At 58.0% G+C, this 25,226-nt stretch overlaps 1 protein-coding gene and 1 long non-coding RNA gene across 3 annotated transcripts in view; one reads left to right on the top strand and one right to left on the bottom strand.

The window, feature by feature from the left end:
- Positions 1-8,091: 8,091 nt before the first annotated feature.
- LOC125335309 lies at positions 8,092-24,902 on the bottom strand. Its single transcript, XR_007207411.1, has 4 exons — positions 24,755-24,902; positions 12,091-12,351; positions 9,278-9,401; positions 8,092-8,841 (listed from the first exon to the last, which is right to left on the bottom strand). It is a non-coding gene; the product is annotated as an uncharacterized LOC125335309 (long non-coding RNA).
- SEZ6L (seizure related 6 homolog like) overlaps positions 14,610-25,226 on the top strand; it is a 34,703-nt gene continuing 24,086 nt past the window's right edge. For both annotated transcript variants that reach the window (XM_048322832.1, XM_048322831.1), the window contains exon 1: positions 14,610-14,774. In XM_048322832.1, the coding sequence (XP_048178789.1) occupies positions 14,705-14,774 (70 nt within the window). In that variant the 5' untranslated portion in view covers positions 14,610-14,704. The remainder of the gene's footprint in view (positions 14,775-25,226) is intronic.

Genomic DNA, 25,226 nt, shown 5'->3' with positions numbered 1-25,226 from the left:
CTTTCCTGCATCTCTCTCTTCCTCTGACAAGGCGCTCGCACACGGGGGAACGGCACGAGTGGGAAAGGCACCGAGGAGAGGCCAGCAGAGGGAGGAGAACAGCAGGGATGTGACCAGAATGCCACCAGCTCAGGGACCTGCCGGGTCCACCCAGGGTCTTGGGTGGATCCAAATCCCAGCCAGAGCCCTTGCTCAGAGCTGAGAGGCAGCAGCTGCAGCCTGGAGCATGACAGGGCGCTGGAATGCTGCTCCAGGACCTGTGGATTGTTATGGGGGATTCAGGGATCTGCTCCAGGAGTGAAGCACCCAACACCAGTCCAACAGCTCGCTGGGGGAACAGGCCACCATGCTCAGCTGGGCTCCTGTGTGACAGCTGGGCAGGCTTCATGGCTGAACAAATGGATGGTTCCCCATCCCTAGAAGTGTCCAAGGCCAGGTTGGACAGGCCTTGGAGCAGTGTGCTCTAGTAGAAGGTGCCCCTGTCCATGGCAGGGGGTGGGACAAGATGGCCTCTAAAGTCCCTTCCAACCCAAACCATTCCAGGATTCCATGACAATGAGAGCTCCTGCCGGCAGCAGGAGGAGAGGCAGAGCCGGCATCCCCCAGGCCACTCCTGTCACAGGGCATACGTGTTGCTGCATGATGGATGTTTGCTCTGTACCAACCCAGGAGCCGAAATAAATTGCAGCCATACAATGAAGAGGCACTTTATTGCTCAGGCATTAGGCAAAGCTAATGTAATCCGAACCGATATTGAATACAAATCCTTGGCTGTGACTCACCCTGCTATTACATTGTGTTCTGCAGAGCAGCCGCGTGCCATCAGAGTCAGGCTTTAAGGAAAAATAAGAAAGGAACAGGCTTTTCTCTCTCCCTGTGAAAGACAGCTGCAATGATGGCCAAATCACCCAATCATTGCCTTAATTAATAATTATTTAGAGCCTCCTGGGATTGATTGGATCATTATGACACCAAGTGAAGCCTGAAGAAGAACTCCAGGGGGAAGACGGTGCTGATTCCACGTTCCCTTTGGCTCTCTCACTCGCAGACGGAGCATATCAAAGCTTCAGGAGCCCACAGGAGGAGAGAACCTGCATTTTTCCTGGGATAACTCATTCCTGCAAGCAACATGAGACTTTACAACCATCACCTGCTCTTTCTGCCCAGAGCCCAGCATGAGGCCTTTCTGCTGTGCCAGGGCAGAGCTGCAGCAGAAGGACAAGGGGATAGGGGAGCTTTATTCCCCCAGCCTTCCTCAATCATCTCCCTCCCTCCCTCCCTGAGACTGGAGCTGGGATCCTGCTCAGCACAACGCTGGGTTTCAGATGTTGGTGCCTGATGCACAATCAGCAGCCAGGACTGTGGGTCCCACTGCTGGAGCATCCTTCCCCTCCGGGAAATGGGGGTGTTGAGGAGACACTGATGAATCAAGACCCCAAACACTCCTGCGAGGCAGGGGCTATGGCTGCCCATGCTCTGTGAGGTTTAGAGTCGAGCACAGCCTTGTGCTGAGTTAGGAAATCTCGCCACACCCGAGGTCGATACTAATGCAGTCCTTGATCCCACAGCTAGCAGTGCAAATCTTCCCTCTAACACAGCCAGGAACCTTCCCCTGCTCAAGCTCCCACTCTCCCTTTAACTGTTCACTTCAAGGGCAAACAAACTTGGGTACACCAAACTGTGTCCCCCTGGGCCATGAGCCCCAGAACATCCCAGCATCACTGAAGGGCAGAGTCCATCTCCCCTCAGTCCCTGCATCCCTCATCCCCTACCAAAATTGCACCCAGTCACCGCTGGGGAGAGCCTGTTCATCCTCTACACCGCTGCACAGAACTCCTTGAAGCATGTCAAGAAAACAAACATGATCCCCAAAAGAAAAGTCAAAATCCCTCCCACTCCTGTGTTGGATCATCGCCCTGTTAGATATCCACGCTGCAAGCACATGGGGATGAACTAACCCTGAGTGGTGAGCATGGAGATGGCTCTCCAGCACAATGAGGTGCTTTCCCTGGCTGCAGGCACATTTCCAGCCCTGTGACATCCTTGGCTGCTTTGGATCATCTCACTGGCTCCTCCTGGGCATGGGGGCTGGAAATGGAGCATCGCTCTGGGCTGCAGGAGGATAGGGACCAGCAAGGAGCACCCCAGCCTCTGTCCAGCATCTGCTCCCAGTACCTCAGGAACCTCCCAGGCAGTGATGAGCACACCTGCTGCTTCCCTGGCTTTGGGGAAGAGGGAATGAACCACCCTCACACTGCCAGCAAAACCCCCAGTGAAGGCAATAAGTCATTTGCTCCCCTCCCTCCCTCGCAGTGCACCCCTGGGTAATGAGATCATCCATCACCAGGGTTTTTGGAACCTGTCAGCTTGGTTCAGGGTGAAAGACTCGGCCATCAGTCACAGGGATCCGTCAGGGTCTGAGGAATAGGCAGAGGCACCGACTGCTTCCCAGAGCAGCACTGTCCCACCAGGAGCACTGCCGATCCCACAAAGGCATCTGCTGCCTTGCCATGATGCTCAAGGTTTTCTGGGCATCCAGATGCTGGGATGGGCCCCTTTCCTGGCTGTGCTGCTGCTGTGGCACAGGGAAAGCCACGTGCAGCATGAGCAGCCCTGCCTGGGCTGCTCCCTGGAAAGGTCAGGCTGGCAGAGCGCAGTCTCCGGGAAAACGCTCCCAGTCCCCAGCACTGCCAGCCCTCAGCTGCTTTATTTGCCCTCTGACAAACACAGGCAGCAGAGCAGAACCAGGGAGGCGCAGGGGCAGTGGGATGAACGGGGATGAAAGCAGATGGCAAGACTGGGAGGAACCAGAAATACCTGGAAGGCTTGAACTTCAGAGAATCAGTAATATGTGAATAAGTGCATTTTCCACAGTGCTGTGCATGGCAGGAGGACAGGCAGGGGCTGCTGCTGAGTGGCTTCTGCACCGTGAAATCAATCCCATCCTGCACACACAGGCTCGTTCCACCAGGAATCCTTCCCGGGTCCTGCTGGTCCACCTCTGGCTGACACCCACAGCTCGCAAACGGAATTAGAGCGGTGACGAGTAAATGGAGACCTTTTATCTCCGAGTGGTAAAAAAGCTTATGAAAGTGAGGAAAATGCCAGGAATTACGGGGTTTAGGGAGGCGTGGGACAGCGCTGTGAGCAGAGCACGCACACAGCAGCGCTGGAAGCGGCACCCAGGGCGCTCAGAACTGGAGTCCCCAAATGAGAGGTTGAAGATGCCCTGGACATGTTTATTCCCAATTTGAGCCCCTTACCTAATCCTTTCTGCCCGCTCACATCCGTCACCAAACCCTGCAGCATCCCCTGTAGGATCCCCACTGCCTTCCCACTGGGATAGCCCAGAGATGTGGCTCATCAGGGGCTACCACCCTCCCTCCCTCCCCGTGTACCAACACAGTGCCACACTCACAGCTCTGCTTATCTGCTGCCAGGCTGACCGGCTCTGGCTGTAATTTCATGCTGTTATAAGCAATAACACTTGTAAAGCAAAAATCACGGCTGTGTTTCATGGCACAGAATGTGAAGGAGGCTTTTAAGCGCTGGAGAAATCCCAGCTGATGGCTCATCCCTCTATCCCTCCGCTGGCATCACTTCATCCCAATGCCCGGACATTCCCACATCCGCCTCCTCACCCACAGCTTTCAGGGCAGTCACAGAAAATAATTTCTTCCTAATATTTAATCTAAGCCATTCCCACTTACCCCAGCACTGCACACCCTTGTAAAAGTCCTCCCCATCCTTCTCCTCCTCCACAGGAGCACCCCTGGAAGAGGAAACCCTGCGTTTTTAGCAGCTCTCAGTAACGAGCCCCAGGTGGAAGCAGGAAATCTCCAGCCTGGCTGTGCCCCACACCTGCCCTCAGCTCCCCAACCTCCTCCGTGCTGCGCTGTGACAAGGAGTGGGGTGGCCCAGTGGTGGACGTGGGGTGTGGGAGGACAGAGCCCCCTCAGTCCCCGCTCAGGGACGGGGATGATCCCTGGTTGTGGCTCGCACCGTGTCACGCAGCCTGGCGCGGACACCTTGTTAGACAGGCAGGGAATGTATCGTGTGTTTTGGGAAGGAAACAAAACTCCGTATGGCGCTCTCCATCTGGGCTGAAAGGCTGCCTGGAAGGAAGGAAGGACAGCCAAGAGTGCAGACACCACTGTCCCAGGGTGACAAAACCTGTCCTGCTTCCAGCCCAGCTCCCCTCCACGGCTCTGCTCCCCTTCCCATGTGCCACCGTCCCCCAAAGTGTCGGGAACAGGGACGGGGAGCCCCGGTCCTGCCAGCCGGGTGACACGGGGAGGACACACTGCGGAGGGCAGCCGGGAAAAGGAGGGAGAGGATGTCAGGCTGCAGTGACGCAGCTCTTTGGCCGAGCAGGAGGGGACTGAGAGCAGCTCGGCTGAGCCCTGGGGCTCCGGGGGAGCGGGGGAAGAGTTTCTCCGCCTGCGACTGGCGATTCTCAGCCGTGAGCTGGGACAGGGAGGGTGCGGCTCTCTGGCAGGGACGGGCTGCAGGTGCTGCAGTTTTGCTCCGGGCTGTGAGGTGGCTCTGACACCGTGCCCAGGGACAGCCCCCACACCCTTGATTTCCGCTCTGGCATCGCTGAGGAGTCGATAGTGGGGAAATGCAATGGGAAATCTTTTATTAGATCAACACAGGGCAAGTCTGTGAGGAGAAGGTACTTCTAGCGAGAGGTGAGAAGCTCCGTGGGCTGTCAGCATGGCCGGCCCTTGGCTGGCTCCTGACAGCCCAGAAACCCCCAGATCCAGCTGGGCTCAATCCTCGATGGGCACCCAGCCAGGGCAGACCCTGCCACCGTCCTCAGCTGACCCCATCCTTCCTCTGCCGCCAGGAGGGATGGGGCTGCCACGGACCCGCAGCTCTTGGCAGCTCTCTGCCCTCCCAGTCTCTCACCAAAGCCTCCTGCAGATCCTTCCCTCCTCCAGCACCTCCCCAGCCCTGTGAGTTCTCTCCTCCTGCAGTAACCGATGAAAAACCTGAAGGGTTTTCAGGCAGGAGACCGTGTGGTTCCCACCCCTGCCTGCCCTGAGGGGAATTCCTGCTTTCCGTCTTATTTATACTTATAAATCCAGACTTGGGTGCAGCCAGGCTCCCCTCTGGGAGGAGATTTCTGACCCGTGCTCACGGCACTTGGTGTTGTGTTCAAAGCTCCAAGTCAACAGCTTGTCCTGGGGCTCTGAGGATCGGGAGGAGCTGGTTGGCACTTCCCTTCTCCCATCTGTCTCCAACAGCAGGTGAACAAAGCCTTTGGAGGGTGGGGAAGAGCCAGCAGCGCTCAGGACCCTCCCGAGCTCGGTTAAGGCTTGGATTCAAAGATGTTAGAGGCCTCATCTGACCAAAACTCCATGATTCTCACCCATGAGCTTTCCATGCCCTCATCCTCCACCTTCCACAGGCAGCCTGGGCACCCCAGAGCCTGGACACCATCCCACTGGGTGAGCCCTGTGCTGGCAGGGCCATGTCATTCAGAGCCAGCCTCGTCTCAGGAGAGGGATTATTGATCTGCATCTGGCACCGGGGCCAAAGCCTGCTGCAAAGTGTAATTAATTGATCAGTAAGTGCTCTGAGATCCCAGATGAAAGAGCCACGTAATTACCGAGTATCATCCAGTGGCCCTGGGAGTAATTGTGATAACGGCTCAGGGTTAGCACTCAGAGGCAGAATTACCTCGGTGCTACCCTCCAGGGACAGACCGTGTCCTCCCTGTGCCACATGGAGGGGACTGGAGAGCTCGGGGCCCAGGAAACAAAACCCCTCTGTGCATTCCCTGGGGTGCCGGTCCCTGTGGAGAGGCTGGGGACGGCAGGAGGGTGGTCAGGAGGGTGCAGGGCGAGGGGCTGCTCTCCAGAGTCAGAACAGAGAGGGGATCTCTGCCTCCCAAAATCACCGAGGTTGGACAGGACCACTGGCGATCTCCATCAGTGACCCCACCCATCACCCTCCCATCACCAGGACTGTGGGAGCCCCGTGAACACCTCAGAGTTTCCAGAGGAAGGCACTGGAGCCTAAAAACGGTGGCTCCAGAATTTCTGATTACGCAGAAATTCAGCTCCGTGTGGGATTCTCTGACAATTCCCAGCCTTACTTTAGATTTTTACGGTCTGCCATAAAAGCAGTTACAGTAAATTATTAGACCTACGTGTGGGCTGTCAGGAGACTTCTCCCCTATTAAATCCCCCACGATGTTGTGGCCTCCCTACACTCAGCTGGGCTGTGTCCCCCATGTCCCTCCATGGCACACGCTGGGCTCAGGGCCACCAAGAGTTTGGGGAACTGGGGCTGGTGCAGCACCTTTCCCAAGGAGCTTTTCCCAGGTGCATAAAACCCTCCTGGGAATCAAAACCACTCCTCACTATTTCATCCCAATGGCCAGGTCAGGGAGAGTGGAGCAGGATTTGCTTCCATGGCCAAACACAAAACAAAAGCTGATCTCCTGCGTGCTGGGGAGAGTTTTACAAATTTCCCTGGTTTATTCCATTAACCCCGTGGCTGCTCAGGGATCTCAGCAGTGCTGACTGCAATAACGTGACCTCCTTTAACCTACAGCCAAGGCTCCTTCCCACTCTCCCAGCTCCTGAGCCACAGCCTGAGCAGCTCTGAGCTCTGGTGCCACCTCTGGGTGACAGGACAGGGCCAAGGGCATCTCCCCAGGGGTCACAGAGAGCTGAGCTGCCGTAGAACACGCTCGTGTCACTCAGCTCACACGCTGTGACTCGGTGCCTCACACACTCATTATCTGCAACTGGAAATGGCTCCCACAGGGCTGGCACTGGGGTGGGATGGGAACCGTGGGCAGAACCATCCCGGGGTGATGCCTCAGTCCGTGCCTGGTGGGACAAGTGAACAGAGGATGTGTGGCCAGCAGGGCAGGGCTGGCAGCTCTGTATCCCGTGCCATGGAGAGGCAGGACCTTCCCAGGAGGCGCAGGCGCTGCTCCCAGCGTGCTGGAGCTGCAGGAAACGATGGCTTCTCCCACTAAGGGACGTTCCCTGCACACTCACCAAAGCTGGGCAGCAGCACCCACGGTCCAGGGCAGCGAGGTCGGTGCTCCCCGGGAGCGCTTCCCTGGCGGCTGGCTGGTGTGTGCAGATCACTCCCTAAATCTCGTGGCAGCTTGTGCTACATCTCCCACTGCGCGAACGCACACGCACACGCTGCCGTGCTGAAGCCCTGCCAGCGCCCCACAAATGTTGCTTCCAGCCCGGCTGCTCCTCCTCCTCTTCCTCCTCCTCCTCCTCCTCCTCCTCCTCCCCAGCCTCCCTCCCACCGCTCTGAGTCCTGCCCGGATCCCTGCGGATCCCCCAGGTGCTGACGCCTCTGCAAACAGGGATTTGGGGTGGCGTTGGTGCTGCTGGCTGCTGTGGCACCATGCCGGGATCCTGCCCACCCTTCCAAAACACTCCGAGCAACCCCCTGTGCAGAGCCACGGCCGGATCCTGCCGGGAGCTCAGAGCCATCCAGGGACAAGCCCCTCCAGGAAATACTGCTGGATCCCATGCCCAGACCTTCCATCCCCACAAATCCCTGCTCGCAGGATGCTGAGCAGGTGCTGGGAGCCAAGGCACCGTTATTCCAGTTGTTCAGAGGAGGCGTTTATCCAGCAGCACTTAGGCAGTGCCGGAGGTTTATTGCCGGCCCCTCATCACGCTGACACACGCAGCAGCAGGAAGTTCCAGCGAGCTCTGTAATAGCTCTGCACAAGTGAAATGCTGTTATTTTGTTAAGATCTCTGGCAATAAATATCCCTGTATCCACGTGAGCTCACGGAGCTGCAGGATGGGCAGCGGCTCTGCCCTGGGGGGTGACACTTTGTGTGGGATCCCCCCAGGTCCCCAGCCCAGGGCAGAGTGTGAGGACCCCTGCCACGGTGTGGGGACTGTGTTTTAGGGGTTTTCCTCTTAAAACAAACACAAAGCATCCACCCAAGGGCTCCCGGGAGGCGGAGGGACGAGGCTGGAGGCGGTTAATGGCTTTCCACCTGCGGGAGCTGCAGAAACACTCCCAGCAAAGCATGGGCTCTGCTCCAAGCTCTTACAAGCTAATCAATGAAACATCACAGCTTGGGAGCCGGGGCAGAGCAAAGCAGCACAGTATGGATTTTATTTTTTCATGCAAAGAGCTTTAGTACAAATCCCTTTCTCCCCCACAAAGAGAGCAAGCAGCCTCTGCGGAGAAAGCCAAGCCTGGGGCACCAGGGAGGACACAGGGATGGGCTGGAAGGGGGCTGCCACCCCCCTGTGAGGCACAGCCACAGTTAGTGCCACTGTCCTGCTCCTTGTGCCACCCAGTTCACAGGTTCTGGTCCCTGGGTGGTGCCCAAAGCAAGGGAGGTGCAGGTGTGGCCCTGCTGGCCGAAGGTTTTGCTGGCCCCAGGCCACAGACACCATCAGGAGTGGGCTCTTTGGGGCTGCCACTGCCTCTGCAGAGCTGTGGGGGAGCAAAGCACCACTCTCTGCTCCAGCTGCAGGGGGTTTCTGGGGTCTTTAGCCACCGCAGAGGGACCCTCCAGTCCCTGGGACACTCCAACCCCCCTGTTTCATGGCACAGAAATGAGCTGATGCGAGTGGCTGGACTGCTTTGGGCTGAACAATTGACTCTGTGCTGTGATCGGGGCTGTGCAGTGTGGCTGCACGTCCCTGCTCCCGGTAACCAGTCCCTGATCCCAGCTCGTAACAGCATCTCCAGGGATTTGGTGTTTGCCTGAAGGCCGTGGGAACGCGAAGCAGTGGCAGAGCAAACGCCGGCTCTGAGCGGGCTCGGAGCGGGCTCGTTACTAATTCCTCCTTGTGAGGATGATTCTCCTCATCTGTCTGTTCTCGGGATCTGTCAATGAGCCAGTTCATTCCCACTTAGGATGCGCTGTGCTGATCCTGCATGGCGCTGATTCCAGGAGAATGTGCCTGATGCCACATCCAATCCCTCACAGCAACCCACAGCAGCCACTGGATACCTCCCTCCCTCCCTCCCTCAAATGCATCATCCCCTCGAAGATCACAATCAGCTGTTGGACAAAGCCTGGCTTTCACAATGCCATGGTTACTGGTGCCGATTGTAATCTGTGATTTCCTTCTTTTCCCTTATTTCCTTTCCCTTCCCACCCATCACTGGTGCACACCCCCTCTCTCCAGTGTCTCCAACAGCTCAGGGATTATTCCCAATCAGCATCACTGAGGAATGCTGATTGCATCAGTTCCTCACAGGCTGCTTTTATGATTCCCATGGGGAAATTATTTGGGCAGGACTGATGAAAAATATTTACCTGTGGTTGGTGCTGAGGGCCAAGGTCTGCATCCAGCTCATCCCGTCCTGCAGACACCTCCAGCCTTCTTGGGCATTCCTGCCTGGCTTGGGGGACTGAGACCTCCTGCCTGGGTAAGGGGACCCTGAAATGCAGGGGGAGACGCTGGTGTGGCAGAGAAAGCCAGAGCATTTTCCTCAAGACAATTAATGGATTACAGTGAGTGTAGAGTAATGCAATGGCAAAGAAATCCCTCTCTCCAGAGGCAGTGGGATAGCACTAAAGTAATGCTGCACTCTGCCTCACTTCATAAAAACTTCTTGTTATTCCTCAAGGAGGAATCGCAAGAGAGGACAGCAGTTCTGTGCGCTCCTGGATTTACAAATGCTGTTTTATGTATCAGGGTAATTTCTCTTGCAATTTATACGGGATACAATGAGTAAACACCAGCACTCCTGGCAGGAATACCGATTCTGGAATGGATGCAGAGAATGGAGGACAAGGTAGGAAGGCCTCCCCAGAGCAGGTATTTTCCAGCTGAAAGGCAGATTTGTAGAAGGCACATTTCTCCAGGAGTTGTGGGGATGGTCAGGATGGGAGGACCATGGAGCCACTGGCTGCTCCTTGCCTGATGCCAATCCTGCCAGAGCAAAGAACTGAAAATCACAGCAGAAAAGTCTTGAAAACTTTTGGGACATCACAGAGCACGAGTGAGACATGGTTACAGCAACCAGAGCAACACCATTGCCTTGGGAAGGAGCCCAGCAGCCATGGACTGGAGTGACTGGAAGAGCTGCAGTGCTTGGAGCTGGTGGGAGCCGCTCCAGGCATTGCCACGAGGAGCTTTAGTTAATTAAGCTCTGAATTATGAATTATGCATAGAGTATAAAACAATGTTCTGATTTCTGGCTGGGGAATTAAGGAGCCGTGGGCTCAGGTAGGTGCTCCCTGGCTAGTGCAGGATGAAAGCTTTTGCTCCACGGGGGGATGGCTCACTGGGATGTGACACAGGGACTGTGGAGCCGTGCTGGGGCCCACGGCCCACACAGGGACACTGAGGGGTGCAGAGGTGATTCTGGGGACACAGCACCCTGGGCAGGCTGTCCCTTCCCTCCCGTTCCACCGGGATGCTGCCGCCTGCCTTCCCCTCAGCGGGTTTGTTTCCCTCAGCCCCCTCCAAACCCCGGTGGGCAACAGGGAGCCTATTTTTGAGCTGTGCAAAGTCTTCTTCTGTTGACAAGGAACAAGGACTTCCCTCCTGCGCGGGCCCCCAGCTGTGCCCGCCGGCACTGGCTCAAAGGGGCTGGATCCCAGCCTGGCCTCCGGCTCAAACCCCCCATTCAGCACCGTGTTTGGAAGGCAGAGCAGGGAATCAGCCCCGTTCCCAAAGCCAAAGGCTGGAGTGGCTCTGCCATCTCAGAGGGACAAAGGCCTTTTCTGCCCTGGGACAATATTGCCACTCACCAGCCGTGCCCCCAGCCAGCGGAGCCCGGGGACAGCTCCTCAGAGCCTCCTTTCAGCTGCACTACGGGGCACCTCTGCCTCCAAGTCTAAAGCTGAGGTTATTTTTCCGCTTCCTTCTGCCATTGAAGCCCCCCCGGGCACTGTGGAGGAGGGGTGAAAGCTTCCCAAGGAAGCTGCAGGGAGGAGGCCGGTCCCCTGTGGGCACAGAGGGCTCGGGAGGCAGCAGCCTGGCACCCTCTGGGTACCCTGTGTGCCCTCACAGGAGCCCCACGGAGCGGCTGCGTCCTCGACAGGATCCCCAGCATGTTTTGGGACAGCTCACACGGCTCTGGAGCCAGCAGTCAGGGATGTACTGTGGTGGGGTCTGTCCCCCCAGCACCTCTGTCCCTGTCACCCTCCAGTGTGGGGGGACAGCGGCTGCCTGTGAGGTGCTGGGGGGCTCCGGGGGCCGCAGGGTCTGTCCCACCCCGCTGCAGGGCAGCTGCTGCAGGATCCCACAAGGTGGACGTGTCCCAGGGCTCCACGGGCAATGCCCAGGCGGGATGGAGCCCCTGGCAGCGCTGCCCCTGCCCTGTGGGCGCGGGGAGCTGCGAGTGGGCGGCGATCAATAGGCACAACTGCAGACCCAACGCGGCAGCACCGGCGGCTGCAGCACCATCGTGAAAATAAATGAGAGATTGATTTTCCAGGCAGTTGGGATCTCATGGATCTCAGCTGCCGTGACAAGCGGAGCGCAGGCATGGCTGGCGCCGTGGGGCTGTCACCTCCCTGCATTCCTGGCCGCTGAGGAGCAGCCGTGTGAGGTGTTTGGGGGCTCAGGCATCCAAAATAAAAGCAACTCTTTGTCAAAAGGCAAAGCAACTCTGAGTGGCTTCAGGGCCCCGCTGCAGTGCGGGGGACAGATCCCAGGCAGGGATCTGGCAAGGCTGGGGACATTGGGAAGGACAGGGAAGTGGGTGTCCCAGCTCCCTGTGGGACCCCCTGGCTCCCTGGCATCAGCCCCATCCCAAACCCCGGTGAGCAGCGCCAGAAAGGCATTGTCTGCCTTTAACGTCTTATCTCCAAGCTGCTCTTGCTAAGTCACATCTGACTTAATTATGGTAATTAAGATTGACATTAATACAAGATTAAAATGTGAAATTAAAATTAGCTGTGAAACTTATCTGAGTTTTTAGAGCAGTTATTGATTTTCTCCACTGTTAATCAAAGGTCTGAGGTAACGGCCGATGAACACGGTGCTAATTAGAGCAATGCCCATAAAGTGGCCTCGGGAGACGTGTGTCTTATTTCTCGGAACACCTCAGGTTTCTGACCACGCAAACATCTCTGGCCCTGAGTGCTGCTGAAGGAGCTCAAGAGGCCACGTTTACCTGCTCCTGTCGGTGCTGTTCCTGGTACGGAGCTGGGCTGTGCATGCAGCGATGCCCAGCCATGCCCAGGGCTGCAGGAGCTGGTCCAGCTCAGGGAGGTTCAGGGTGACAGGTCCCAGCTGCAGGCAGAAGGGCCCTGGGGTTTCAGGGGGCAGCAGGAGCACGGTGATCCCGGGAGCACCGAGGCTGCCGCTCTCCCTCAGCACACATGCCGCTGTTTCTTTGGGTGAGATTTCACAGCCCATTAGGCCTCAGCACCGGCTGCGGGAAGGAAATGATTCAAATCACAGCAGCTCCAGGGAGTGCATCCCGTGGTTCATCCCAGCCCATCTCCCTACACAGACTCCTGCCTCCCAGCTCACCTGAGCCCTCAGCAAAGCTGTTGGAGGGATGGGAGGGCCCCAGCACCGCTGTGAGACCCACAGGCAGGAGAAATTCCCAGCAGCAGGTCCCTTCCCCAGGTGTGATGCCCTGGAGTCACGGGGTGCAGTCTCGTGAGAGCTGGGCCCACCTGCACCCCCTAAACCTGGCTGAGCAGCTGAGGCCTGAGCCTCACCATTCCCTCTCCATCACTAACAACTTTTGCCACTTGGTGGGCATTTCTGCATCACAAATACAATGTTTGGTCTCTTTTCCTGCCTGTTTCCATGGCACTGCTGTTATTATCTGGCTATCTTAGGAGTTTACTACAATGCAGATGAGCACAATAAAAATCACTCAAGGAGAACTGCAAAATGAGAGCCAACTCTTATCTTTAGCACCGGCAGGTCGAGAGGGAAGCGGGGCTGGAGCCGAGGGGGAGCGGCGCAGGCTGTGCTCGCTGTGCCACAGAAAGCTTTGTTCGACCAAATTAAACCTCTGAGCAGGCGAGTCCCAATTGGGTACGAGAGTGACAGTGTTAAATAACACGCTGCACCTCTCGCTGCTTTCTCTCCCTTTCTTATTTTGTTCTTCTTGCGCCTGCTGCCCAACTGCTCCCAGCTGGCAGCGGCTCGGAGTGACACCGGGAATGCAAATGACCTGCCGCCCGCTCCCCGGCATCCCCGGGCTGCTGCCTCCGCTTCCAGCGGCGCCGGGGCAGGAAGGAGCTCAGCAGAGCCTGGCAGGGGAAAACGGCAGCAGGATCAGTCCCTGTGTTTGGACAGTTCCTTGACTCAGTGTGTTCTGCGCTGGCAGTGACACCGGAGTGTGATGGTTGTTGCTGAGGTAACGGGGTCGGTGTAATTGCTCTCGCAAAGGTAGCGGGGGCTTCTCAGATGGCAGCATCAACAAACTGTCTCTTTAGGGAAGAGGCCGGGCTCCGTCTCGTGCTGTTTGACACCAGTATTGTGCATTCGTGACATCGCTCTGGCTATTTGACTTGACAGGCAGAGCGGCCGGGAGGAGCAGGCGCTCTCACCGGGAGGTAAACATTTCAGGGCAGGATCTGGGGTTTCAAGAGAACGAAGCCTCCGTTTCTGTTCTTCTCAAAGTCAGTGTAGTTACACCGTGTGATCTACGGGCTCAGGAGGGGCCAGATGGGAGCCCTGGGCTCACTGCTCCTGCTGGTGGCCTGGGCAGGGGGACGGGCAGGGGGTTCCTGGGAGCCATCCAGGCCACGGTTCCTCAGCAGGCAAGGAAGCTGAGGAGTTTTGGGGCCAGGTCCTGAGCAGCGACCGTCTGTGTGCTGCTTACTTTGTCACAGGACTGGGGGTACCCCAGTGCTCACTCATGGCCGCGGTGCCAGTCCCACGTTGCAGGGGGCCCTAAGCAGCACCCACAAACGGAGAGCTTTTGTATGCCCAGTGCCCCCACCCCACTGAGATCAGACGGGTCACAGCTGCAGCTCCCTCCAAGCCAGGCTTTGCTGGCTCCAGCAGCAGCACCAGAAACCCCACAGCATCCCTGATCCCAAGGGAATCATGGGGCTGTGTCAGCCTTTCCATAGCGCCTCTCCCCCGTTCACAGCCTGCTTTGGGGGAGCCAGAGCGGAAGGCAGTAGGGTACATCTGGGGTGGAGAAGGGAGTGAGAAGGGCTTGGAGAGCTGAGGGCGGCTTTGGGTGCAGGGGGTGGGTTGCTGAGCAGAGTTGGGATGCTGAGAGGGGCTTTGGATGCTATAGGGAGCTTGGGGGACAAGGAACAGTGACATGGGACAAGAGACTGGGCACGGGATGAGGGAGGGCCTGCTGTGGGATCACTGCCCAGGCTGGGGGCGGGGGGGACACTGGGACTCCCGGAGCGGGAGGGAGCCGAGGGGGACGGAAGAAACCACGGGCAACCGTGTGCCCGGAGCTGCTGCGGGAGCCGTCCCCGGGCTGGTCGGTGGGGCCGGGGCGAACAGGGGGGAGCTGCGGGCGGGGCCGGAGCGCTCGGCGCTGCGCGGGGGCCGGGGCGGCCGCCGGCGCCCTCCCCCGCCGCTCGCTCCGCGCCGCTCCGCGCTCCCCGCGCTCTCCGCTCCGGTCCGCCCTCAGCCGCGCCCCCGCGCCGCTCCGCTCCGCCGGCAGCGCCCGCCCCCGCCCGGCCCGGCCCCGCTCGGCGCGGAGCGGCTCGGATCGCATCGGCTCGGCCCCGCTCGGCTCGGCTCGGCTCGCCCAGCTCGCCCCGGCGCGGAGGCTCCGCCGCGCCCGCCGCAGGATGCCGGGGCCCCGCGGGCTCTCCCTGCTCGCCCTGCTGCTACTGGGCACCCCCGCGGCCCCGCGCCCAGGTAAGCGGGGCGGAGCGGGGCGGAGCGGGCCGGCGCTGCGGGGCTCCCCGGGGCCCGCCGCCTCCCGGCTCCGGGGAGGGGGCACCGCCCGGCGCGGGGGGATGCAGCCGGGACCGGAGAGGGGGCGGTGGGAGCGGGAAGGGCTGCTGGAACCGGCCGTGCCGCTCCCGATCGGGGACCCCCTGCTTCTGCTGCTCGCCGGGCCGGGATCAAACTTCTGGCATTGCGGGGAAGCGCAACGGCACCGGGAGCGGCACCGGGAGCGGGGCCCGGCGGAACGCGGCGCTCAGCACCGCGGGGCGGACAGCTCCCGCCGCCCCGGAGCGCTCCGGGAGCCGCGTCCTCACCGGGAACCGAGCGCGAACGGGGCCGCGGCCTCCCGGGAGCCGTGCCGGACCCTCCGCCTCTCTCCCTCAGGGAGAGCAGTCCCCGGTGTCCCTAGCCCTTCGCGGGTCCCCGGTGTCCCTCCAGCCCCACTGCCAGGTCCCCGCTGGTGTTCCCGACCCACCGTCTCTGCCGGGGGGTGTCCGTGTGGGGGGGGGTGTGTTTACCCAGGGGCTGCCTGTTCATTCCACGTGTCCCCCGTTTCCACGCAGACCCGCTCCCTCTCCCACTGCCGCGATGCCAGACCTAAGAATAGGCTCCGGGATGCGCTCGCGGGTGACTTGGCAAAGTCATTGCAAACTCGCGTGGGGCTCGGAGATGACTGAAGCGGTGCCTGTGCCCAGTCCCTCGGCACTGCTGGGATGCCAGGACGAGGCAGGCGGGCTCGGGTGTGCGTCCGGATGGGGTTACCAGTGTGGATTGTTCGGGGGGAGAACGGGAGAGGCCGGTGTGTGCTGGCGCTGCAGTGTGCTCGGGGCCTGAGGCTGCCCTCCGGGGCTGGCAGGGTGTTGATGGCAAAGACAACCAGCTCCCGGTGTCGGGAGTGCTGTGCGGTGCTGTCTGTCTACTCCAGTCCCTGCTCTCGTGGTCAGATTGCGTTAAATGGTTTTGACTTTTCAGTCTTAAACCCGGCTCTCCAGACAGGGATTGTATTACAGAATCCATCCTTTCTGGGCAGCAGAACAGCAATGGATGGAGAGGGTGGCATTTCTCCCTCACCTGCACGGGTTTGTGGTCTGTGTACGTGTGGAGGAATCAGATGCGAGGTCCCTGCCAGTTCTGGCATCCTGTTCCAGCGTGGGGACACACAGAGAGGCACGTTCCTCTGGGGTGTTACACAAACGCTCTGGTCCAGGCTGCCGGTGCTCTATGTGAAAGCAGCGATGATCCTGGGCTCCCGGGGGGCCTGGGGGAGCTGGGAAGCAAATCCAGCAAGCACGGGCCCAGTGAGGGCTCTCATCTCCCTCACTGCCTCGTGTGCTGAGGCAGGAGGGCTGCCTCAGTCCTGCTGGGAGCATCAGCAGGCAGTCCAGCTCCCGGGAACAGGATTTGGCACAATCTGCCATAAATCTCGTGGTGGAAGAACACAGCGTGCTGAACTCTTCTTTCCTTGGCAGAGAGAGGGAGCTGATAAATTGTTGACCCTTTACAAGGTTTGGTGAATTATTGCAGTAAAATCCCAACTCCTGCCTACGCAGCCTGGAGCCGGTGGCAACGTGGCAGCTCTGCCCATGCCTGGGGGGGAGGGGTCTTGCCCATCCGTGTGGAGGGGGACACAGCCAGGGGCCCAGAGCAGCAAATCCTGCTGTTCTCCAGCTGGGTGGGGAGCAGGATCAGACCCTGCAGAGACAGATTGCTGTGCTCCATCTGCAGCTCTTTCAGTTCATGCGTCCAAGAAAAAACCATTTTCACATGATTTGCACCCATCGGGTGCTTGGCTGGTGGCTCTGGGTGCTCTGCACTGGTGAAGCCATTTAGATCACCAGAGAGGAGGTGTGAAAGCCTCTCCTCTGCTCTCGGCATCCGCTCGCACCCACCCACTGGCGCAGAGCAGAGCAGGCAGCAGAGGCACGTCCCTGCACAGGGACCTGTGCCAGGAGGCTCCGGGCAGCCTGTGCCGGAGCAGTGGCATCCTGGGAACGTGGGCACCAACAGGGGCATTTATTTGTACCCTGGAATGATGCAGTGGGCAAACAGGGGGGGTGTGGGCAGCTGCGTGCAGAGAGGGCAGCGCTGCCTGTGCTGCCCATGCAGGCCCAGCCCCTGGCTCTGGGGATGGCAGGGGCACAGCTGAACACTTGGGAGATCCAGGATTTCTAAATATATTTGGGGCATCCACTATAGGTTGTGATGAGACCAGCAAACCCTGCCCGAGGCTGCAGTGCGAGGAGCAGAAATGCAGCTGCGGGTGCTGAGCTTCGGGCTCCTCTGCAGCCCCAAGGTTTGCGCCCTCTCTTCTCTTCTTCGAGGCGTTGGGGCACTCCCGGGGTGGCTGTCACAGCCCCACAGCAAGGACAGAGATCCCCCTGGCTCTGTGGTGAGCACGGCACCACGGGAGGCTGTTTCCAGAGGATCAGGTGTGTCCGGCAGGAAGGAAAACCGAGCGTGAACTCGGTGAGGGCTGCAACAAGTGCGTGGTGAGCTCTCGCGGCAGCACCCCGAGCAACGAGATAACAGCACAGAGCCAGGCTGCCGGCGCAGATAACGGGAATGGGGCTTGTCTGATGGACAGCTAACAAAGGCCATGGCAAATGGCTCCTCTTCCTTCTCTCCTCCTTGGCAGAAAGGATGAGGAGAGACTGGATCAGGAGTAAATGAAATTAGGGCTCTCTCAGCCCTCTGCTTCTCTGGTATTTTTTGCCATTATGAATATACAAAGATGCCATTTCAAGCACAGTTTCGTAGATGTCACGGTGTCACAGACATTTCCTTCTGTACATTTTTAACTTCTCCTTCACTGAGGAATCTGGTACCAGGATTTAGGGCCGAGGAGCCAGGCTGCGCCGAGTCAGCTGAATGTGCTCCCTTGGCATCCAGAACGGCAGCAGAGATCTTGGAACAGCAAAGCATGTAAAAAGAGAAGCGTGTGAGCCATCCCTTGGAAGTCAGGTGGTGCTGAATTTGGAAGTTTAATGGATAGTAAGCCATGCATGAGGCAGAGGGGCGTCAGGGCATTGCTGGACAGGTAATGTGGGCATCAAAATGGGCTGGTGTGAGCATGGCCCATCCTGCCAACAGGCAGGGGTGTTCCCTGGGTATTCCAGGTCAGTGCTGAGCACTGGGGTGCTTTGTTATCCCATTTTGTACAGAGAGTTGTTTTTTAAATGAAATGGGCTTTGTCTGATTAAATAACACACAGCTCTTGATGTAGACTACAAGCAGCCTCAGAAATCTGTGTATTTTCTGTCCTCTGTCACTGCGATGAGCGCGGCTGCTTCCAGTGGGCTTTGGGAACAAAAAAACCGAAACCAGAGTAATCTTCTGTGAGCAATCCAAAAGTTATTTACTTGATGCGATTTTATTTTTCAAATATTTGAAAGTGGTTACTGAGCAGTAAAATAGGCTCCAAGGAAATCCTGTTACAAAACACAGGCTCTATTTTAATTAGCATGATGTGAGCGACACGGCTGGAACCGGGGCTGCCACCGAGTGCATCTTTCAGGAGCTCGGAGATGTCTGTAGGAAACACGGCATGAACACTGGCTTTCCAATTTTCCAGTCCATCAGGATGGATTTACACTCTTGTCAGGGGGATGAAATTGCTGGATTCGGCCGTGAGAGTTGTGTGTCTTTAACCACTTGGTTTGCCAGGCACAGGGTGCTCTGGAAGGTGGGGATGTGCCTGTCCCTGCTCTGGTCCCAGTCACAGGAGGGGCAGGAGGACACCTGCACCCCAAAACCACCCAGCCCCCTGCCCCTGTCAGGGCTTGAGGGGGATCAACACCAGGATGAGCCACTGGGGACCAAGGGCAGCACCCAGCCATGCCCCTTCTGGTGGGGCAGAATGTGGGGCCAAAGCCAACGTTGCCAGCAGAAACCTCGGGGTGCGGCTGGTGCACTGCTGGCAGCGGGGAAGGGGACCTGCCATCCCTCAGCTGGTGAACCCCAAAGCAGAGGGCAAAGGGCAGAGTGAGGAAGGCTCGTGGGGCGAGAGAGGGTTTGGCATCGCTCTGGCTCAGGCTGCTGCCCTTCAGCTGCTGCGTCCCACAGCTCTCCGGAGCCCTTCCCAAAAGGACCTGCTTCGTGAGATGGCTTTTCCTGCTGCTGCACAAGTGAGTGCTGCTGGATTGATGGGATGCAGGGAGCAGATCCACGCGGTGCAGGTGCCTCAGCTGCTTGCCCTGCAGCCCCGACGCAGTGTCAGGGAACTCAGGCTGCAGGAACCGGGAGGAAGGGAAGGAGAAGGGCTCTGCAGCAGGAGCCCTTCCTGCCGAGGTGCTCGGGGAGGGAAGGTGTCCTTCATTCCAGGGGACAGGCTGCCAGCTCCTGGCTGTCTGTCTCCTTTCACAGCTTGTTAACCGACAAGTTGTTAAGGATGTTCTTGCTCTGTCCCGTGGGGCCAGTCCTGCTCTATGCACATCCTGCTCTATCCACATCCTGCTCTACCCACGGATAAAAATACCTGCACAATGGAAACGGCAGCCAGAGAGAGGAGTGAGAATCTGCGAGAGGAGCAGCCCTGCAGACACCAAGGTCACTGAAGGAGGAGGAGGAGGAGGTGCTGCAGGTGTGTGTGGTGCAGCCCAGGGTGAGGCAGCTCTGCTCCTGCAGCTTGTGGGGATCCACGGGGAAGCAGAGATCCACCTGCAGTCCATGGAGTCCAGTGCTGGAGCAGGATCCTGGCAGGATTTGTGTATCCATGCAGAGAGGAGCCCACACTGGAGCAGGTTTGCTGGCAGGACTCATGACCCCATGGAAGGGATCCAGGCTGGAGCATTCTATTCCTGAAGGACTGACCCTGTGGGAGGGACTCTCATTGTAGTCCATGGAAGACTGCAGCCTGTGGGAAGGACTCAGTTTGGGAAGTTCATGGAGGAATGCCTCCTGTGGGAGTGATGGAGCGGCTTTGGTGGGCACCCAGCATCAACCCAGCGCACCCACAGGGTCAGCTGTGCTGCTGGGAAGAGAGGGGGAACAAATGGACCTCTGCTGCTCAGCTCTGTTATGTCTCAGACTTCATCCATAAGGATTTCATAAATCAGAGGAGAACCATGGAGCTGGGTGGCTGGAGGAGGCAATGGGAGCCTGGCACCGAAGGGGCAAACCTGGGAGCAAGGGAGGCTCACCTTCCTTTCCGGAGAGGGACGTGCTGTGGGTTTCCAGCAGAGCCCGTGGCATTGGCTCAGAACCAAGTGCAAGTGCTGGTTATCTCTGACTTGGATCTACATCCATGGTTCCTGTGGTTGGGGGATGCTTGGGCAGCCACAGTCAGTGCCAGGACCCCCAAAAAACCAGGGGATGTCAGGGAGGAGCTTCCAGGAGCTGTAAAAGTGGAGGCTGTGGCTGGCAGGGAGCGTTCCTCTGGCACTTTTGAGAAGACACCATTCCTGCCCCAGTGTCTTTGTTGGATGGCACAGATGGGGATAAGGAGCCCTTTGAAGCGTGCTGCTGGGAGTTCGTGTCACACTGCCACAGCTGCAGGAGCCGCATGGAGCTCTAAATCAGGGAGCCAGCCCCGTGTCCTGGTCCTGGGGAGCGAGCAGGGGCACCTGGATCCAGCCCCCCTGGGATGGGGACCCTTTGCTGCAGTGCTCTGCCCCGTGGTGGCTCAGGGCTGTGGGTACATGGAGGTAATGCTGTCCCCAGTCGGGGGGGGACGGTGTTCCCGGGGTGCTGTGGAGCTGATTTCCTCTCTGTTCCATCTTTTTGTTTGCTGGAGCTCCCGGCAGTGGTGCAGCTGCGGCTGGCCCGCTCCCAGAGTGCAGCCCCGACTCAGACATCTCTCTTTTATTCCTTTTTCCTCCTTTTCCTTTCTCTGGGAAGGGGCCAGAGCAGCAGCTGACCAGCCCCGAGCGCTGGCTGAGCCTGGAGCTTTCCTGATGCACAGCGAGGAGGCTCTGCCTGGATTCCCAGCTCTGCGTTGAGCTGAGAAAGGTCTGATTTGTCCAGACCTTTCTCCCTTTTCCTGGCCCGAGGAGCCCATGGACTGACTGCAGGAGGTGCTCAACCCCCAGAGAGCCCAGGAGGTCTGTGCCTGCTCCACAGGGGTGAGGACAAGGCGTTGGCACCTCAGGACAGATGGCTGCAGCAGGAAGGTGCAAGGAGACTTCATGGAAGCGCAATCCAAGCTGCTGGCAGTGCGGAGGGATCGGATGAGCAGCCTGGCCACTCAGCCCGGCTCCGAAGGCATCATTCCAAGTGCAAAGCTTTAGTCTAGGAAGGAAATTTGGTGCCAAATGCAAAGGCATCCAAAAAACTCGAGCACGACAGAAGGGATAACTGTGGGATGGATCCCAGAGCGGCGTCATCTGCTCGGCAAGGAGGATTCTCACGTCTCGGCCCGTCTCTCTGTCTTGCACACTGGGGGGAGGGGGGGGGATGTGCCAAAGCCAGGGGCTCAGGGGCCAGGAGCACCTCAGCGAGGGGACAAGAGTGGTCCCCAGGGCCTCCAGGGGACACTCAGTGATGTGCTCCAGCCCAAGGGCAAGGGAAGCACTGCGGGGACCTGGCACTGCCGTGGGGGGCTGGGGCACAGCAGGCAGGAGTGACCAGGCATGGAACAGCGTGGGGGAGTGAGGGAATGTTCTGGAAAGCGTTCATTGCGGGGCAATTTCAGAGCGAGTCGGAATGGCTGGGTATATTTAAAATTCAAGAGAGAATGTCCATCTGACGTTTTAGGGTGGATTAATGGAGCATGGCAACATTTAGTGGATGAGATGCTTCATCTCGGGTAGAGTGGTGGCTGGGGGACAGTACTGAGGACATCACTGCTGATGTCCCCTCTGCCACCCTGCATCTCTTCCATGATGATGGGGCTGCACAGGAACGGGGCTTGCATCTCCTGATGCTGATTTAAATGCAATTCCAGTAAAAAACCAGGCTATTCCTGACCGTCCTGAACTTCCATTTGCAAAGCTACCAAGTCCCTAAATTGACAGGCCACTCTGCTAAGAGCTCCCAGTGCTCCCAGTACACCAGCACATCCCCGCCCACCACAGGAGTCCTGCAGACGCAGCTTTGGCAAAGTCTTCTTGGACACATCCAACGCCATCCTTGGAGAGCTCAGACTATTCCCAGCACTGTCAGGGTTAATCAGTTCTGGTGCAAAGGGGTCAGATCCTGGAGCAACACTGCCCAAAGCAGCCACCCACTGCAAAGGCACCCCAAAATCTGCTGCCCCAAGGCCAGGAAAGGCTCCTTTTGCAGGGCACACAGCCCCCACCAGACAATGTGTCTGCCTTCACTCCTTATCCATCCACATTATCCACGCAGCAGTTTTTAAATTGCTGCTGGACACTATATTTACATAAATATGTGAGCCAATGAGGTCTAAAACCCTGGTGAGCCCTAAATGGTGAATTAGGTTTTTGGAAAGAGGATTTTATCAATTTACTGCGAGTGCAAATCAACGGAACAGAATTTACAAACCCGTCAAAAAGCGAGGTGACAGTTTGGAATTAATCCTCTGCCCCAGGCACAGGATGTACCTCCACAAACATCTCCCAGCATAAATATATTTGAGAAATAGTGGAGGAAAACGTAACTCCTAATGCCTGAGCACGCTGGCGGCGGCGGCAGCGGGAGATGAATGGAGTTAATGTCATCGGGAAGGTGCTGCCGCCTCCTGCTTTATTTTTATCCAAGACTCAGTGCCCAGCCTGCGCTGAGATATTGCAGTTTGTCTTTGTGCCAGAATTTCCCCCGAAGAAAATCTCCCCGATAATCGCTCTTCCTCATCTCTTCCTTTTTAGAAAAAAAGAGAATAATTTAATTCAGTTCCTCCGCACCCCTCACTGCTTGGAGCAGCCCCGGAAGGCTTCGTGTCCTGGGGGGGATGAGCACCTGTGTCCCCTCTGGGTTGGATGCGGCTGGGGCACGGATTTGGGGCAATAACTGGCACCCTTGGGGCCATTTGGGCGCTGATGGGTGTCAGGGATGCCCTCAGGTAGAGGAGGATGCTCCTGGTGCCCCCGTCCTCTCCAGGGGGAAGCCGAGCTCTCTGGCACCTGCTGGGCCCCGGCGCTGCTCCTTCCTTAAGGACCGAACACAAACCCGTGTCCAAACCCAGCGCAGCATCCTAAAGACACAGAGATTCCCAATTCCTGCTTCTCCTGGGCGCTCGGTGCACGGCTCCCACAGCAGGATCGGTGCAGTCGCCTGGCGAGGGACTGGGGCTGCTCTCCTGTCCCCTGAGGGGTTCAGAGCTGCCACGGAGATGAAATCAGTGAGGCAATAACAAGTAAAAGCCAAACTTCTCAAGCTTTCTAATCGCAACTAGAAAGGCTCCTTTTCAGCTTTTGTTTCCAGCTCACAGAGGAGCCCGTGGCTGCCAGCGGCGAGATGGCTGGCTTTGTTGTGGAGATGACTGTGAAGGACACAGGCTGTGTTCCCGTTTAGGAATGCATTGAGGCTTTCTTGGAATTCATTAGGAAAGGTAGGGAGGGAAGGGTGCAGCAAAACCAGAGCCCTTGTCGCTGCAGCCCGCTCCCCAGGGGGGAGAGCTTTTCAGTTTTTCCACTGCAAAACATCTAAATTCGGAATTACAACATCTAAATTCAAAAGCGGTTCCGTTTCTCTCTCCAGCGGGGCTCATCTGCAGCCTGCCGGGAAGGGGAAGGTGCCCGCCCCGCAGTTGTTCCCCAGCATCGCCGGGCTGTGGTCCCAGCAGGACCCCCACATCTCCCTCGCACCCATCTCATGTACCCAGAACAGCTCTGCATGGAATCCTGGAATGGTTTGGGTTGGAAGGCACCTTAAAGCCCATTTTTTTCCACCCCTGGCCATGGGCAGGGACACCTTCCACTATCCCAGGGTGCTCCAAGCCCCGTCCAACCCGGCCGGACCCAGGAGCGGCCACAGCCTCACCAGCCTCCCAGGGAACAATTCCTTCCCAAATCCCATCCATCCCTGCCCTCTGGCAGTGGGAAGCCATTTCCCTGTGTCCTGTCACTCCATCCCTTGTCCCAAGTCCCTCTCCAGCTCTCCTGGAGCCCCTTTAGGTACTGAAAGGGGCTCTGAGCTCTCCTTGGAGCCTTCTCTTGTCCAGGTGAACGCCCCCAGCTCTCCCAGCCTGGCATGCACTGTCGGGATGCGGCACAGGGCGATTGTGACTCATTGTCCTCACGGGCACATTGTCACCCAAGGGCACAAACTGAATTGAGTCACACAAACATCATCTCCATCAGTGGCTCAGGTATCCGCTCAAGCTTCCATGGAGGCGGGCTGGATTTTTCCACATTTCCACTCGGCGTGCACCGACCTGGCCTCAGGAGAAAAGTCTTGCTTAAATTATGCAGCGTTACATCTCGGATCCAAACACGAAGCCTGAGCAAGCAGCGGGGGCAGGAGCCTGCCCAGAGTCAGAGTCACATCAAACAGGGGGTCAGCTCTGAAAATTCCTCCCTCAGTCCCCCAGCACCATCCCCAGCTACGGCCCAGAGCTTTCTATTGCAGAAAATGTGTTACGAGTTTATGTTGACCTCCTGCTGCTCCCCCTGCTCCCAGGAAATCAGCTGGTGTGTTTATCCTGAGCCAACAGTGCCAGCCTGGGGCCTCCTGCCTCCATCCAGCTGCTGCTCCAGGCTCTGCTGCCCCTCTGGGGTCCCTGCCAAGCACCCGGGGCAGGATGCGACCGTCCCTACAGGGCGGTGTCCAGGGAGGTGCTGAAGCTCGGGGTGGTTTGCCAGAGGCAGGTGGTGGCACAGCCCAGGAGCCCTTCAGCCCGATCCCTCAGCGTTCAGCATCGTGTGTCAGAAAGGCAGTGCTTAAACCCAGATTTATGTCTGGGATGTGCCTGTTTTAATCACACTACACCGCTATCAAAAGGACATTAAAAATTACGATTACCCTCCAGGAACATAAACAATGGCAGCAGTGACAAACCCCTTATCCCAGGCGGGTGATACACGGCTTTGTGTAATTGGCCCATTCATTACCTGCTGGGCAGAAGAGCCAGGTCCTTTCTCTCCGTGTTTCCCCATCACCAGGGTGGGTCAAAAATCACATCAGCAGGAAAAGTGCCCAGCCGGCAGCGGCAGGAGAGCAAAGAGCTGCCCAGGAGAGCAAAGAACTGCCCGTGAGAAAGTGCAGTGCTCTGCTCCTCAAAGCACCCTCCTGAGGCAGAGCTGGGGATTCAGAGCAGCCTCCAGGGGTGGGATTCAAGGGCTTTCTCTAAACTCAACCCAGCTGTGGTTCATGAACAGCCAGCCCATCACTTCCATTCCGATTTTGATGTTCAGGGAATTTTTGGAAGTAGAGGAAGGTGACATTGCCTAGTGCCTTTCCGTCAGCATCCTTGGAGCTGTTCCCAAGGTGAAGATGGTGGCAGCAATGCCCCATGGGCACAGGGGAAGGTGACATGTCCCCACCAGGGCAGGTGATACAGGTGGGACATTGCAGAGCAGGTCT

This window comes from Corvus hawaiiensis, chromosome 18 (assembly GCF_020740725.1).
Source record: "Corvus hawaiiensis isolate bCorHaw1 chromosome 18, bCorHaw1.pri.cur, whole genome shotgun sequence".
NCBI classification, from domain to species: domain Eukaryota; kingdom Metazoa; phylum Chordata; class Aves; order Passeriformes; family Corvidae; genus Corvus; species Corvus hawaiiensis.
This window is presented reverse-complemented; position numbering and strand designations above follow the sequence as displayed.